Raw genomic sequence first — 12,150 nt, forward strand, 5'->3', positions numbered from 1 at the left:
CATTATCTTGACTGTGCTGATGATTTCACAGGTGTATTCATATGTCAAAACTTACCAGTTGTATACTTTAAATATGTGCGGTTAATTACACACCAATTATATCTCAATAAAGCTGTTTAAAAACAAGTATGTGCTATATAAGTGCTATCTGTTATCTCTTTCCAATACGAGCCCTGGACTTTAGAGACGGACTGGGAGCTCCCTGGGAGGGGCAGTGGCTTATCTGGTTACACGGTGTGTTTAGTACTAGGGTCAGGTCTAAACCCAGAGCCTCTGACTCCTCGTCCCATATATTTTTTTTTGTGGCTCGTTGGGTGTGAGTGGAACTGTGCCCCTCCCAAGGAGCCTTCAGGTTTGGCCTAAGCTTTGAGAACGGCGGGAGGCAGAGTGTGAGGTCCAGGCACGTGGGGTGGCAGCTGTGCTGCAGCGGCAAGCAGCAGCAGGGAGCCTCAAGGTCAGGGGAGGGGGGGTGAGAGTTGACCCGCGCCCAGCTCGGTCTGTGCGGGGGTGGGGGCGGGTGGGGGGGAGGCTGTGCCAAGGAGGCAGCTGAGTCCTGCCCGGGTGGCACCTCCCCAGGGGCTCTGACGAGGAAACAGGGTCTAGGAAGAGGGGCTCATGAGAGGCCAGAGGCAGCTTCTGTTCTTGAGAGCTGACAGCCACACCTGTCTTCATGGGGTGAGAGCGAGTGGAGCCAGCAGGAAAGGCTTTAGCGTAATAGGGTAACAAGGCCTCTAGCACCTGAGGCGGAGGGTTGCGGGCGGAGCGTGAGGCGGGTTGGGTGAGGGGTGCTGGTGCAGAGTCTCTGTCTCAGTGGGGCTGAGTGCACGGGGGAGGTGGCCGTGAACAGAGAGAAATAGAGCATCCAAGGTGAGACTCTGGCTGCGAACTTGAGCTTCGAACATCACTCTGCTGGGTCTCTGTTACCTCATGGTCGTTTTACTAAATGACAAGGATACAGTAAGGATTAAAAGATGAGACATACACGGAATAGGTGCCCGTCAGATAATAGCAATTAATATGCTGGAAAAAGCAAATATACTTCAGGGAAAAATAAAACAGTGCCGCCTCTTGTGATGTTGGCATTCATCAAGTGGTTTTGGACCTAGCGAGTGCCAGGTGCTGTGCCGTGTGCTGGAGCTACCACAGTGAGCAGCACCGATTCGTCTCCACCCTCGTGGGGTGCAGGGTGCCCGCCGTGTGTGCGGAGAGGGAATGGCTGTGGCGGACGGGGGCCCATGCAGCTGGTCCCAGGCCATCCCTCCTTTCTCCCGCCAGGTTGAACCGGCCTCTGACCCTCTCAGAGAAGATCGTGTATGGACACCTGGATGACCCGGCCCACCAGGAGATCGAGCGAGGCAAGACCTACCTGCGGCTGCGGCCTGACCGCGTGGCCATGCAGGATGCCACGGCCCAGATGGCCATGTTGCAGTTCATCAGCAGTGGACTGCCCAAGGTGGCTGTGCCGTCCACCATCCACTGTGACCATCTGATCGAGGCCCAGCTTGGGGGTGAGAAAGACCTGCGTCGGGCCAAGGTGAGCTGAAGGTAGTGTGGGAGGGGCTTGGAGGGGGCCAGTGGATGTGACATGGGATGAGAGACAAAACCCTTGAACTAGGGCATTACCCCCAAATTCTAATGGACTCTTTGGTTTGGTTTTTTTTTTTTTTAATTTATTTTTGCTCTCTTCTACTTTGAAAAATACCATTTGCCCTTTGTGAAGCTGTTAGAAAATACTGAGAAAACCTAAAGAAAACAAAAATCATCCTTAATCTTACCATAATAAAGGTATTCTTTTCAGGTCCTTTTTCTGTAATAAAACAGAATACTTTATAAGAAAAGTGATGCAGATGTCGGGTTCTGATACCTATCGCCACTCGCTCTGGAGAAGGGACTTTTTAGTTCCCGTGCTGCCACCATCACATGTGATCACTCGTGCTCTCGCCTGGCCCCTGGGGACCTTGTCAGGGAGGGAGGCGAATAGTGTCGCTGTTGGTAAATTTGAGGCGGCCAAGGCGCGTGCATCAAGTCCCACACCTGCATGTGGGCGAGGTTAGGACCAGACCCTTATCCCTTCTCCCAGTCAGGGCCCTCTCTTACTGATTGACCCGCTTTGTGGGCTTTCTTCTGTGAGTTTCACTTAACAAGGTAGAAGGGGCTGGATGCCACACTGAAGAGTTTTCCCCTTGGATTCCTCTCACTCTTATGAAACCAAATTTGTGCTCCTTCCTCCAGGCTCTACTTGTGGTGCCTTTGTGTGTGTCTACTCTTGGCAATAGCAGGTCTCCCCCAGCTCTGGGCCTCCACCCTCCCCACCCCCTCCCCGTCCCTCGCAATGGAAGTGGGCACTGCTCTTGGGGGGCCATTGGCAGGAGCTGAATGCTGGCAGGGCTGCAGCCCGGCTGGGCATAGAGCAGAGCATGCAATTGAAAGTGCTTCGGCTCCCAGGGTCAGCACGGCTCAGAGAGCCTCTCAGACCCATGGGAAACGCTCAGGGCAGCTTTCCCATTCAAGCCCCTTCTTCCTACCTTGGCCTGCTCGTTTGTGTCCTGGTGGGACAGCGGCTCCACTCAGCTGAAAGAGCCCAGCTTTCTGTCTGGTGGTTTCCATGTTAGCAGCAGCGGCGGTGGTAACTGGTAACATTACAGGGGATCCTTCAGTGCTGGGAACTGGGTCCTCTTCAGCCCTAGGGGTGAATGACTGCCTGCAGCAGGGCCACCACCTTCAGGGTCTGGCCCTCCCCTTACTTTATAGTTTTAAAATCTACCTTCTGGAGATGAGATTCACAAAATCATAGGATTTCAGGACCCATTCCCTCATTTATTTAACAAATGTTCATTGAACATTAATTATGTGCCAGGCACTGTGCTAGGTGCTGGGACTCAGTGTGAACATGACAGACAGGGGCTCTGCCTTCTGCCCTCATGGATCTTAGAGTCCAGTAGGGAGACAGAAGCTAAACAATCGCACAAATTGGTAACTGCCAATTTGGGAGAGTGTGGAACGCTGGAAGTATAAGAAAGATGTCTGATTTAGACTTCGTTGGGGAAAGGACAGCCTCTTTTGAGGATGTAACATGTAAGCTGAGATGTGAACAGATAAGCAAGAACGTTCTAGACAGAACAGATGACCTAAAGACCTTGAGGAGGAAGAAACCTGGTACTTTTGTGGAGCTGGAAGGGGGCCTGTGGGCCTGGAACTCTGAGGTGGGTGGGGGCAGGTGCAGGCAGGGCCTTGAGGACTGTGGGCGCCCTCCTAGGAGTCGCTGAGGGGTTTGCCCAGCGGAATCCACAGTGAGTCCTTCCTCTGTCTTGGAGCGCGGCTGTCCCACACCCAGAGGCTAGCAGGTCTCTATTCCTACTTCCTCCTTTGCAGCTCTGTGCTGTCTGCTATGGTCCCATCCCTTTAGTCCCTGGGGTCTCACCTATCCAGGGACATGCCATGTCTTCCAGATAAACTCTGGCCTACATCCGTGTGGTGGGAAGCCTTTCCTTCCCCCCGAGGAAGTTGTCTCTGAATTATAGGTATAGTGGGTACCATCCTGTTTTTTGTTTTGTTTGTTCAGAGCATGGTCCATTTCACGGTCTTTCATTTGGGGCCCATCAAACATATTACCCAGTGTTGAGCACCTACCGTATGCCAGACAGTGGTCTAGGTGTTCTGAGATGTAGTCTCTGTAAGGGAGGTAGCCTTATTTCTATTACAACGTAGCCCTCAGCTCTGTGGTTGGACAGGCCTGGGTTCAAACACTGGCTCCTCTGTTTAACCCTGGGATCTCCAGCAAGTTATTTCACCTCTGAGTTTCTGTTTTTGCATCTGTAAAATGGGCTTGGTGACATACTTCCCCTGAGTTGTGAGGATGTTTAGCGTGGTGCCATTTCCGTAGTGGACATTCAGTAAATGTCAGCCAGGATTGCAAATGAGGCATCCGAGGCGCCAGTGGAGAAACAACACCCAACATGAGGCGTGGTGGGACCGGGCTGTCCACTCTGTCCCACTGCTTCCCTTTGAGAGTTCCCCTCCCCCACACCACGTCCCAGTTAGTCCTGTAGTCCCATGCTTACCCCTCACTGCTGGCCTTGGCTGAGGGCTTGAGTGCCAGAGGGACCCTTCTACAAATAAGGAAACTGAGACCCAGGGCAGGGAAGGGATTTGTTTTGGACCCACTCCCTGGCCAGGTGTCACAGAACTGGGCTTTGTCTCTGTTCCCTGCTCTCTCTCCTGGGCCTGCCAGCTGAGACTATGGGCCAGCGTCCAAGCCCTTTTGGAATTATTTGTAGACGGCCTCCAGGAGAGGGCCTGTCTTCACAGTGCCAGCATTTCAGAGTCAGAGGGGAGGGGTGGGGGAGGGGGGAAGGCATGAGCAAACTGTGTTACTAATGACCTGGTTATTGATTTGTCTCTATAGGACATAAACCAGGAAGTGTATAATTTCCTGGCATCTGCAGGTGCCAAGTACGGCGTGGGCTTCTGGAGGCCTGGCTCTGGAATCATTCACCAGGTAAAGCAGGGCCTGGCCTGCCTTTGTGGGTGGGCAGGGGAGCGGGCTGCCCTTAGGGAACCAGGGAGCACCTCCAGGCCTGTGGGAGCCCGGGGCTCAGGCAGGCAATTGGATGACATTTTCATCAGCCCTTAGACTCCTCCGCCTTCATTTTAAATTTAATTTTCTGTTTTCAAAATTAATTAATTAATTATTTTTTGGCCGAGTTGGGTCTTCATTGCTGCACTCAGGCTTTCTCTAGTTGTGGCGAGCGGGGCTACTCTTCATTGCAGTGCGCGGGTTTCTCATTGCGGTGGCTTCTCTTGTTGCGGAGCACGGGCTCTAGGCATGCGGACTTCAGTAGTTATGGCGTGCAGGCTCAGTAGTTGTGGCGCACAGGCTTAGTTGGTCCGCAGCATGTGGGATCTTCCCAGACCAGGGCTCGAATCCATGTCCCCTGCAGTTGGCAGGCGGATTCTTAACCACTGTGCCACCAGGGAAGTCCCTAAAATTAATTTTCACTGTGTCAAGTTATACATTCTCACTCTCCGTGTGAGAAATTAAAATAGTCCCTTCTGACCAGCTTTTTAAGGTTGACATGTTTTGTGCTACACCTTCTTCTAAGCATTATAGTATTGTTTTTTTGTTTTGCTTTTTTCCACAAGCGTTATACCTTGTTGTGTGGATAGCTAGCACTTGATGAGCACATTCCGTGTGCCAAGCACTCCGCAGATGGTAACCTACTGGGTGCTCGCCGTGACCCTGTGAGATTGGCGGTTTTATTGTCCCCACCTTACAGATGAGGAAACAGGCATGGAGAAGTTAATCTCCTTGCCCAGGGGCACCCAGTTGGCCGATTGTGGGGCCAGGCTTTGCATCCAGGCGGCCTGGCCCTGGAGCCAGTGCTCCACACTGCTGTGCTGCGTCACGGCCTCCCATCACACCGGGAGCTCTTCCCCTCTCAGTGCACAGAGTGCTCCTCGGAGCCTTTTGGCCCATTGTGGGTGTCCTGGAGGATGGAGGGGCCAAAGGTCACATGGCCACATCAGTCAGGAGTTCTCCTGTGGTCTCCCAAGGATGGATTTTCTCTTGATAGGCAGTTCTGTCGCGTGTGTGTGTGTGTGTGTGTGTGTGTGTGTGTGTGTGTGTGTGTGTGTGTTTCTGGGGAGATAGGTGATTAGCTTTCATCAAAGGTGTCTGTTCAGGGCTTCTGACTGGTTTGTGGGGTGTGTGCTGGTTTGTGTCCATTTGCCATCCATCCTGTATGTGAAACCTGCCTCTTTGTACCTTCTCAAGGTGACCTTTCTCCCCACCTCCATCCCAGGGCTCACTTCCAGGCCTTCCTTCAAGATGAGCTGAGTCAGGCTGTAATCCGACCCTGCATGGGTTCCCAGCACTGCCCCACTCTGAAACCAGAGCCACAGATCACTGCTCTGCCCTTTCAAACCATCGCCCTTGCCAGGAAGGGGCTCCCCGGGTATGGCATGTCACACTGGTCTGCAGGGGCCAGAGAGCCTCTCTCAGCAGCAGGGCGAGGGAGTCAGGTGGACCCAATCTTGGTCTTTTGTCGTCAAGGGGACCCCAATCCAAGTGTCCTCCATTCACCTTAGTACAAATGCTGAGGCCGTTTTGGCAGCTTCTGGGCCAAAGTTTGGGGTCGTGAGTGATGGCAGCTCACACCTGCCAGTGGCCACCAGCTAAGTGTACAGCCTGATATCTTTCTTTAGAAAGAAAGTTCCCAGGAATCATGTGATCTCTGTGCAGCTTTTCTTTCCTCTCCCCCTTGACAGTAGGCAGCTTTAATCTGCCATGTCCAGATTAAATCTTAATCCCTTTCCCTCTGCCTTGAGTCCCTTGGCAGACCCTTCCTCCTCCACAGTTCTGCTTTCTGGTCACCTTTGTGAAGTCCTGGCCCTCCGGTGCCCAGCATTGGGGATCTTGTGATCCTGTGTGGGACCCTTCACATTATGGCCACAGTGTATGCTGAGTGTGCCCTGTGGGGACAGGGACTATGGCTTATTTATTCCTGTCTAGCTCTGGGCCTGGCGCCAGGTCAGTATAGAATAGATCCTCAGTGTACATGTGTCATGCAGGTAGATGGCTGAATTTCTAGTTTTATGTTCTAGATGTTAGTCCAGCCTAACCCTAACCGTGTTCTCCACCACACCCCCGTCTGCCTAACCGTATGCAGCCGACCACTGAGGTCACTGTCACAACCAGCTTCTTTGTGATGCTTTCTGCAGTCCTCGGGTCTGTGCTGACCACTCCCTTTTGGACATGGACCACACTGGCAGTCTACATGGTGTGACCACACTGAATTCTGTGTGTCTGGTCTTCATGGATCAGACTTTTACAACCTTGAGGAGCTTTAGAGATTAACTAGTTTTAAATCTTTGTATGTGGCCAAGGAAAAGGAGGGCTGGAGAAATGAAGCAGTTAAACGGCGTTCTCTCCAACAGTTGTTTTTTGTTAGGGATTTCTTCTGTGTTGGCCTATTCTCCCAGCCAGCTGCCTCGTTTCTGGAGAAGGAACCAGGTCTTCTAACTTTCTGTGTTCCCAAGAGGCGAGACCCCTAGACCCTTGCTGAGTCTGCTGAGCAGATGCCTAGCCTGAGGCAGAGGCCCTGGGGTTTCTGTAATATTCTGGGGAGACTACCCACCATTCTGTCAGTCCTGACAGTTCATAGAGCCTTTCGCATCTCTGATCTCATTTATCCTCCCCAACATTCTTATGTGTGTGTTGGGCCATAATTGCCTCTGGCAGCAAGCAACAGAACCTCAGGTGAAGGATCTTGCTGCAAAATAATAAATAAAAATAATGCCTCTCTCAGACATTATTACAGCTTGACGGACATGTTCCTATCAAGTGCTCACAATGATCCAGTGAGGGGGGCACTGTTATCAGCTACTTTTTACAGATGGGAAGCTGAGGCTTGGAGGGGTGAAGTGACTACCGGTAGGCGGTGTGGCCACACCGCAGACCCAGGCGTGGCCTTTGGCTGCAGTTTCTTCAAGCAGCCCCGCTGCAGCCTCAGCGTGTCCAGCACCTCAGCTCTCAGGATGGTGGGCGGGGCTGCACTGGGGGAGCTGCCCCCGTAGCTCCTTTAAATATCCTGGGGAGAAATGCTCACCGCCAGCTCCTAGCTCCCAGCTAGGAGGAGTGCCTCGACGAAGGGAACACTGAACTCGGAGAGGTAATGCGGCAAGTCATCCTCTTCCTTAAGCAAGTCACTTCTGTTCTCAGAGCCACCTCCAGGCCACTGAGGCTAGGGAGGCGTTGTCTATACTTCTTTTTAGTTCAGTGGTGGAAAAACTCCTGGCCTGTGCTCCCGTAGGATTCCCGGTACTTCCTTGTGGGTGCTGGAGCCAGGCCATGAAAGATTGTCTGCCCTGTTGAGAAGCCAGATAAGCACACTCCCTGTGTCCACCATGTGAGGCAGTGGGTGTTGTAGGGGAACACCTTTCAGGGGTCAGCACTTGTCCCCAGGCCTGTCACACGACACACTCTTGTACCTAGTTCATCTGGTTCTCGCCACAATCCTGGGGTCGAGGTGGTGTGGCCGTTCTTAACAAATGAGGAAACTGAGGTGCAGAGAGGCACTGACAAGCCCAAGTCATACAGTCAGGAACTGTCAGAGCAGTTTGTGAGCCCAGGCCGCCGGTCTCCCAGGTCTCTGGCTCGTCCAGGCCACACTGGAGAGGCCCCATCCTGGAGGGGTGCCTGGGAATGGCCCAGTGGCCCAGTGTCGGTAGGGGGCAGTTTTGCAGACCCCTTTGGAGCCCTACCTCCATTCTCTCCTGAGGGCTTTTAAGCTTAAGATCTTGGATTCTTTTTCAGATCATTCTGGAAAACTATGCATACCCTGGGGTTCTTCTCATTGGCACTGATTCCCACACCCCCAATGGTGGTGGCCTGGGGGGCATCTGCATTGGAGTTGGGGGCGCTGATGCAGTGGACGTCATGGCTGGGATCCCCTGGGAGCTGAAGTGCCCCAAGGTGAGGGGTAGGGAAGGGCTCATTTCGGGGTGACAGCAGAGGGGTGGTTGGCGGGGGTGAATGGGAGATGTGGGACCCGAAAAGGATGAGAGAATAGGTCAGGCTCAGATCTCTTTGGGAAGGAGGCAGGGATAAATAAGCTGAATTCCAGCAGGTAGATTCCTGGTTGGAACATGGCACATGATACACAGGCCTGTAACTGCTTCCTTGCCCCACCTACTCAGGTGATCGGTGTGAAGCTGACAGGCTCACTCTCCGGTTGGACCTCACCCAAAGATGTGATCCTAAAGGTGGCGGGCATCCTCACAGTAAAAGGCGGCACGGGCGCGATTGTGGAGTACCACGGGCCTGGCATAGACTCCATCTCCTGCACTGGTGAGGAGGGCGGCCACGTGACATGGCTCTCAGCCTGTGCTGGGCCCAATGGGGCCTGTAGTTGAGCCGTAGAAGCAGTGAATGGCCTTCCCCTGAGGATCTGTCCAGTCAATTTGGGGACTTGGGATGGACACTTAGAGGTCGAGGGGAGACCTCACTGTCTAGTCCAGGTCCCTCATTAAACGGGAGACTGGGGCCCCTCAAGGACGACAGGTAACTTCCCTTAGGGGCTGAGCCAACTTGGCTGTGGCCCTGGGCTGCCTTGGGTGATCCAGAAGAAGAACCTACAGAGGGTGGAGGTGGTGGTGGGAAGGGGAATCAGAGTCAGGGCTTCTGTCTCAAAGCAGCCGCATTCTCACATCTTCCCTTGGCTGGAGTTGGAACCTCACTCTCTTCCTTTGGATTAGAGACCGTCACTTGCTAGTCTCCAAGACCAGGTGGGAGCCAGCCCCTTCCTACTCATCACTCCTGGTGATCTGGCCCCAATGCCTGGGCCCTCAGAAATCCAGGTAGACTTGGAATGAACCTTAGAGATGGTTCAGTCCAGACTTCCCTAGGGGCCTCCCTCAGCTCCACAGCAGCCCCACAGAGCTACAGTTCAGCTGGCCCTTGTGTCCCTCCAGTGATGTGGGGCTCATTCTTATAAGTAGCCCTTACTACTGTTGGACAGCTCAGTTAGGAAGTTGGCAACAAGCCCAGACCCATGTCCCAGCAACCCCATGAGGCTGGAGTCCTGATAGCAGTCAGGGCATCTGTAGCCTTTCTAGTTCTGTGGGCGGTCTGTGGTCCAGGCAGTGGACGTCATTCCAGTCTTATTGCTGGAAAACTGCGGACCCAGAAACATTTCCACCGTGTTGTAGCTGAAACAGTGCAGGCCTGCACACCAGGCAGTCAGACCGAGACCTGCAGGCCACGCTGCATTTGCTCTGTGGCATGACCTTGGGCCTCTCTGAGCCAGTTCCCTCGCCTGCAGATGGACACAGTAACAACTGGGTGGTCTGGCCAGGTCAGCGTTCATTACATGGGGGCTGTCTAGTCTGCTGAGCGGGACAGCCAGACCTAGAACTGGAACTTGGCTTGCAGGAGCTGAATCTTGTATCCCCTTCACTCTACCCAGCAGCCACCTTGAGAACCGGGACACCGAGCTCTGGCCCCGTGGCCTCTCTTCACTGGGCCTCATTTTAACCCTGGGCCACAGAGGCAGTGAGAGTGAGGGAAGAAATGATGCCAGCTCCCTGGTGTGAAGACGTGTGTGCACCTCTAGCAGGTGTGGGGGACCCTCGCCTAGCTGCACAGCCAGCCCCTTGGGCTCTGTTTCTCTACAGGCATGGCGACAATCTGCAACATGGGTGCAGAAATTGGGGCCACCACTTCGGTGTTTCCTTACAACCACAGGATGAAGAAGTACCTGAGCAAGACAGGCCGGGCAGGTGAGCCAGTGGGCGTCCTAAGTCCTAAGCCTGGTGTCTCCGGACTGGCTTCAGAGGCTCTGAGAAGCCTCTAACGGTCTGTGAGAGGTTATGTGTGTTACTGTTCCTGAGTGGGGTGTCTGTAGCTCTCATCAGCTTCTCAGTGGGTCTGGCATCTAAGTGTGAGATATCCCTGCCTCAGGATTGGAATTTAGTTTCCCCTGAAAGGGTGTCTGCATTCCGGTTCTTCTTGGCCTGGTCCCTGGTGCCCTCTGTGGGAGGCTCTGGAAATGACATGGATCTGCTTCTGTTTGTAATTCCTGCCCTGGCAGGGGGAGGAGGATAAAGGTCTGGAACAAGAACCACTTTGTAGGCCTCCCTCAGCAACTTCCCTGAGGTTCTAGTTTGGCTTCTTTGAAACCCAGAGTGGGAAATGGGTCCTGGGGGAGGAATTGTTGGAGCCTCTGAAGGGAGGTGAGCGAGGGTGATTGGTGGAGCCAGAGGCCAGGGGCCTGGGGGGAGTTTGTCACTTTGTTCCCAAGCTCTCCGCACACAGAGTCCTACCAGAAAGGCCCTTCCCTCGCTTTTATTATCAAGTAACTTCTTCTCCTTCTTTAAAAACTCAGTGCTTCTCATCTCCAGGAAGCCTTCCCTGACTCTGAGCCTCAGTCACTACTTCTCCCCTGTGTCCCCGTGTTCCTGCGTGCCTCTGTTGTATTATGTTGTGACTTCCGGCTCACTGATAGCTCCTTCGCTAGACGTGAGCTCCTCGAGGGCAGGAGCTGTGTCCTGTGCTGTTTGTTTTGTTCCTTTGTTTGCCCAGTCAGTGTCCAGGGCCTGGTGTTTGACAGGTGCCTGGTAGCTGGTTCATATGGATGGATGGGTGGGCGGGTGGATGGATGCATGGATGGATGGATGGATGCGCAGGTGGATGGATGGATGGATGGAGTCTCATGGCCAATTTCTGTTTTACATGCTTCAGTCTCCCTCCCTTGTTGATTTCAGACATTGCCAACCTTGCTGATGAATTCAAGGATCACTTGGTACCTGACCCTGGCTGCCATTATGACCAACTGATAGAAATTAACCTCAGCGAGGTGAGGAAGGGAGTTGGTTCCAGGAGTTTCTGAGGGTGGGGGGTTCAGGCCCTGTCTGGGGACTTCTGGTGGGCCCTGGGGAGAGCCAGAGCAGGTCCCTGGCTGCACACCCAGCAGGGCTCTTGGGCTTTTGGTTCCCCAGTGTCCCTGCAAACTGCTGCCTGAATCAGTGGGGTGGGAGGGGCAGCAGGAAGGCTGTATGGCCAAGGGGAGAGTGGAGGTGGCTACTGCTGGTGATTCAGAAACGTTCAGTTGGCCCCCACCTCAGCTTTAGGAGAAGCCAGGATTTTGCCCTAGAGTTGTGAGAGTTCAGAGGGCAAAGCCTAAGATTCCCAAGCCTGAGCCTGGCACCCTGAGACCTGTAGGCCAGGGTGGCGTTTGGAAGGCCAGAGAAAGGGCAGTCTGGAGGAGCAGAAGCAGCAGAGCACAGCAGCCAAGGGTTTAGGCCCTGAAGCCAACCTGCATGAGTTCACATCTTGATTCTGCCACTTAAGCCTGCGACCTTGGGCAAGTTACTCAAGCACTGTGGGCCTCACTTCACAGTGTACCCAAGGCAGTCATGGGAACTGAATGAGCTAATCCGTGTAATAACAGTTGCTGACATTTATTGAGTGCTTACTGTGTGCCAAGCACTTCGTTAAGTGCTTCACGTTGATTGATAAGTATCGTCACATGTGAAGCATCTGGCTGTAAGATTCCAGAAGCACCATAGTATGGGAGGTAATGGGCTTAGGAAGCTGGCAACCTTGATTCATCCCATGCCTCTGCTATCGCCGAGCTATGTGACCTTGGGCAA

At 53.5% G+C, this 12,150-nt stretch overlaps 1 protein-coding gene across 5 annotated transcripts in view; it reads left to right on the forward strand.

Annotated features, from left to right (window-relative positions):
* The window catches only part of ACO2 (aconitase 2), a 67,651-nt gene that overhangs the window by 47,158 nt on the left and 8,343 nt on the right, over positions 1-12,150 (forward strand). For 4 of the 5 annotated variants that reach the window (XM_049693915.1, XM_033405143.2, XM_033405142.2 and 1 more), the window contains 6 exons: positions 1,276-1,534; positions 4,406-4,498; positions 8,315-8,473; positions 8,698-8,848; positions 10,174-10,278; positions 11,263-11,354. In XM_049693915.1, coding sequence (XP_049549872.1) covers positions 1,276-1,534; positions 4,406-4,498; positions 8,315-8,473; positions 8,698-8,848; positions 10,174-10,278; positions 11,263-11,354 — 859 coding nt within the window. The remainder of the gene's footprint in view (positions 1-1,275; positions 1,535-4,405; positions 4,499-8,314; positions 8,474-8,697; positions 8,849-10,173; positions 10,279-11,262; positions 11,355-12,150) is intronic. The other variant, XM_033405141.2, reaches the window with a different exon arrangement.

Source organism: Orcinus orca, chromosome 11, assembly GCF_937001465.1.
Source record: "Orcinus orca chromosome 11, mOrcOrc1.1, whole genome shotgun sequence".
Taxonomy (NCBI): domain Eukaryota; kingdom Metazoa; phylum Chordata; class Mammalia; order Artiodactyla; family Delphinidae; genus Orcinus; species Orcinus orca.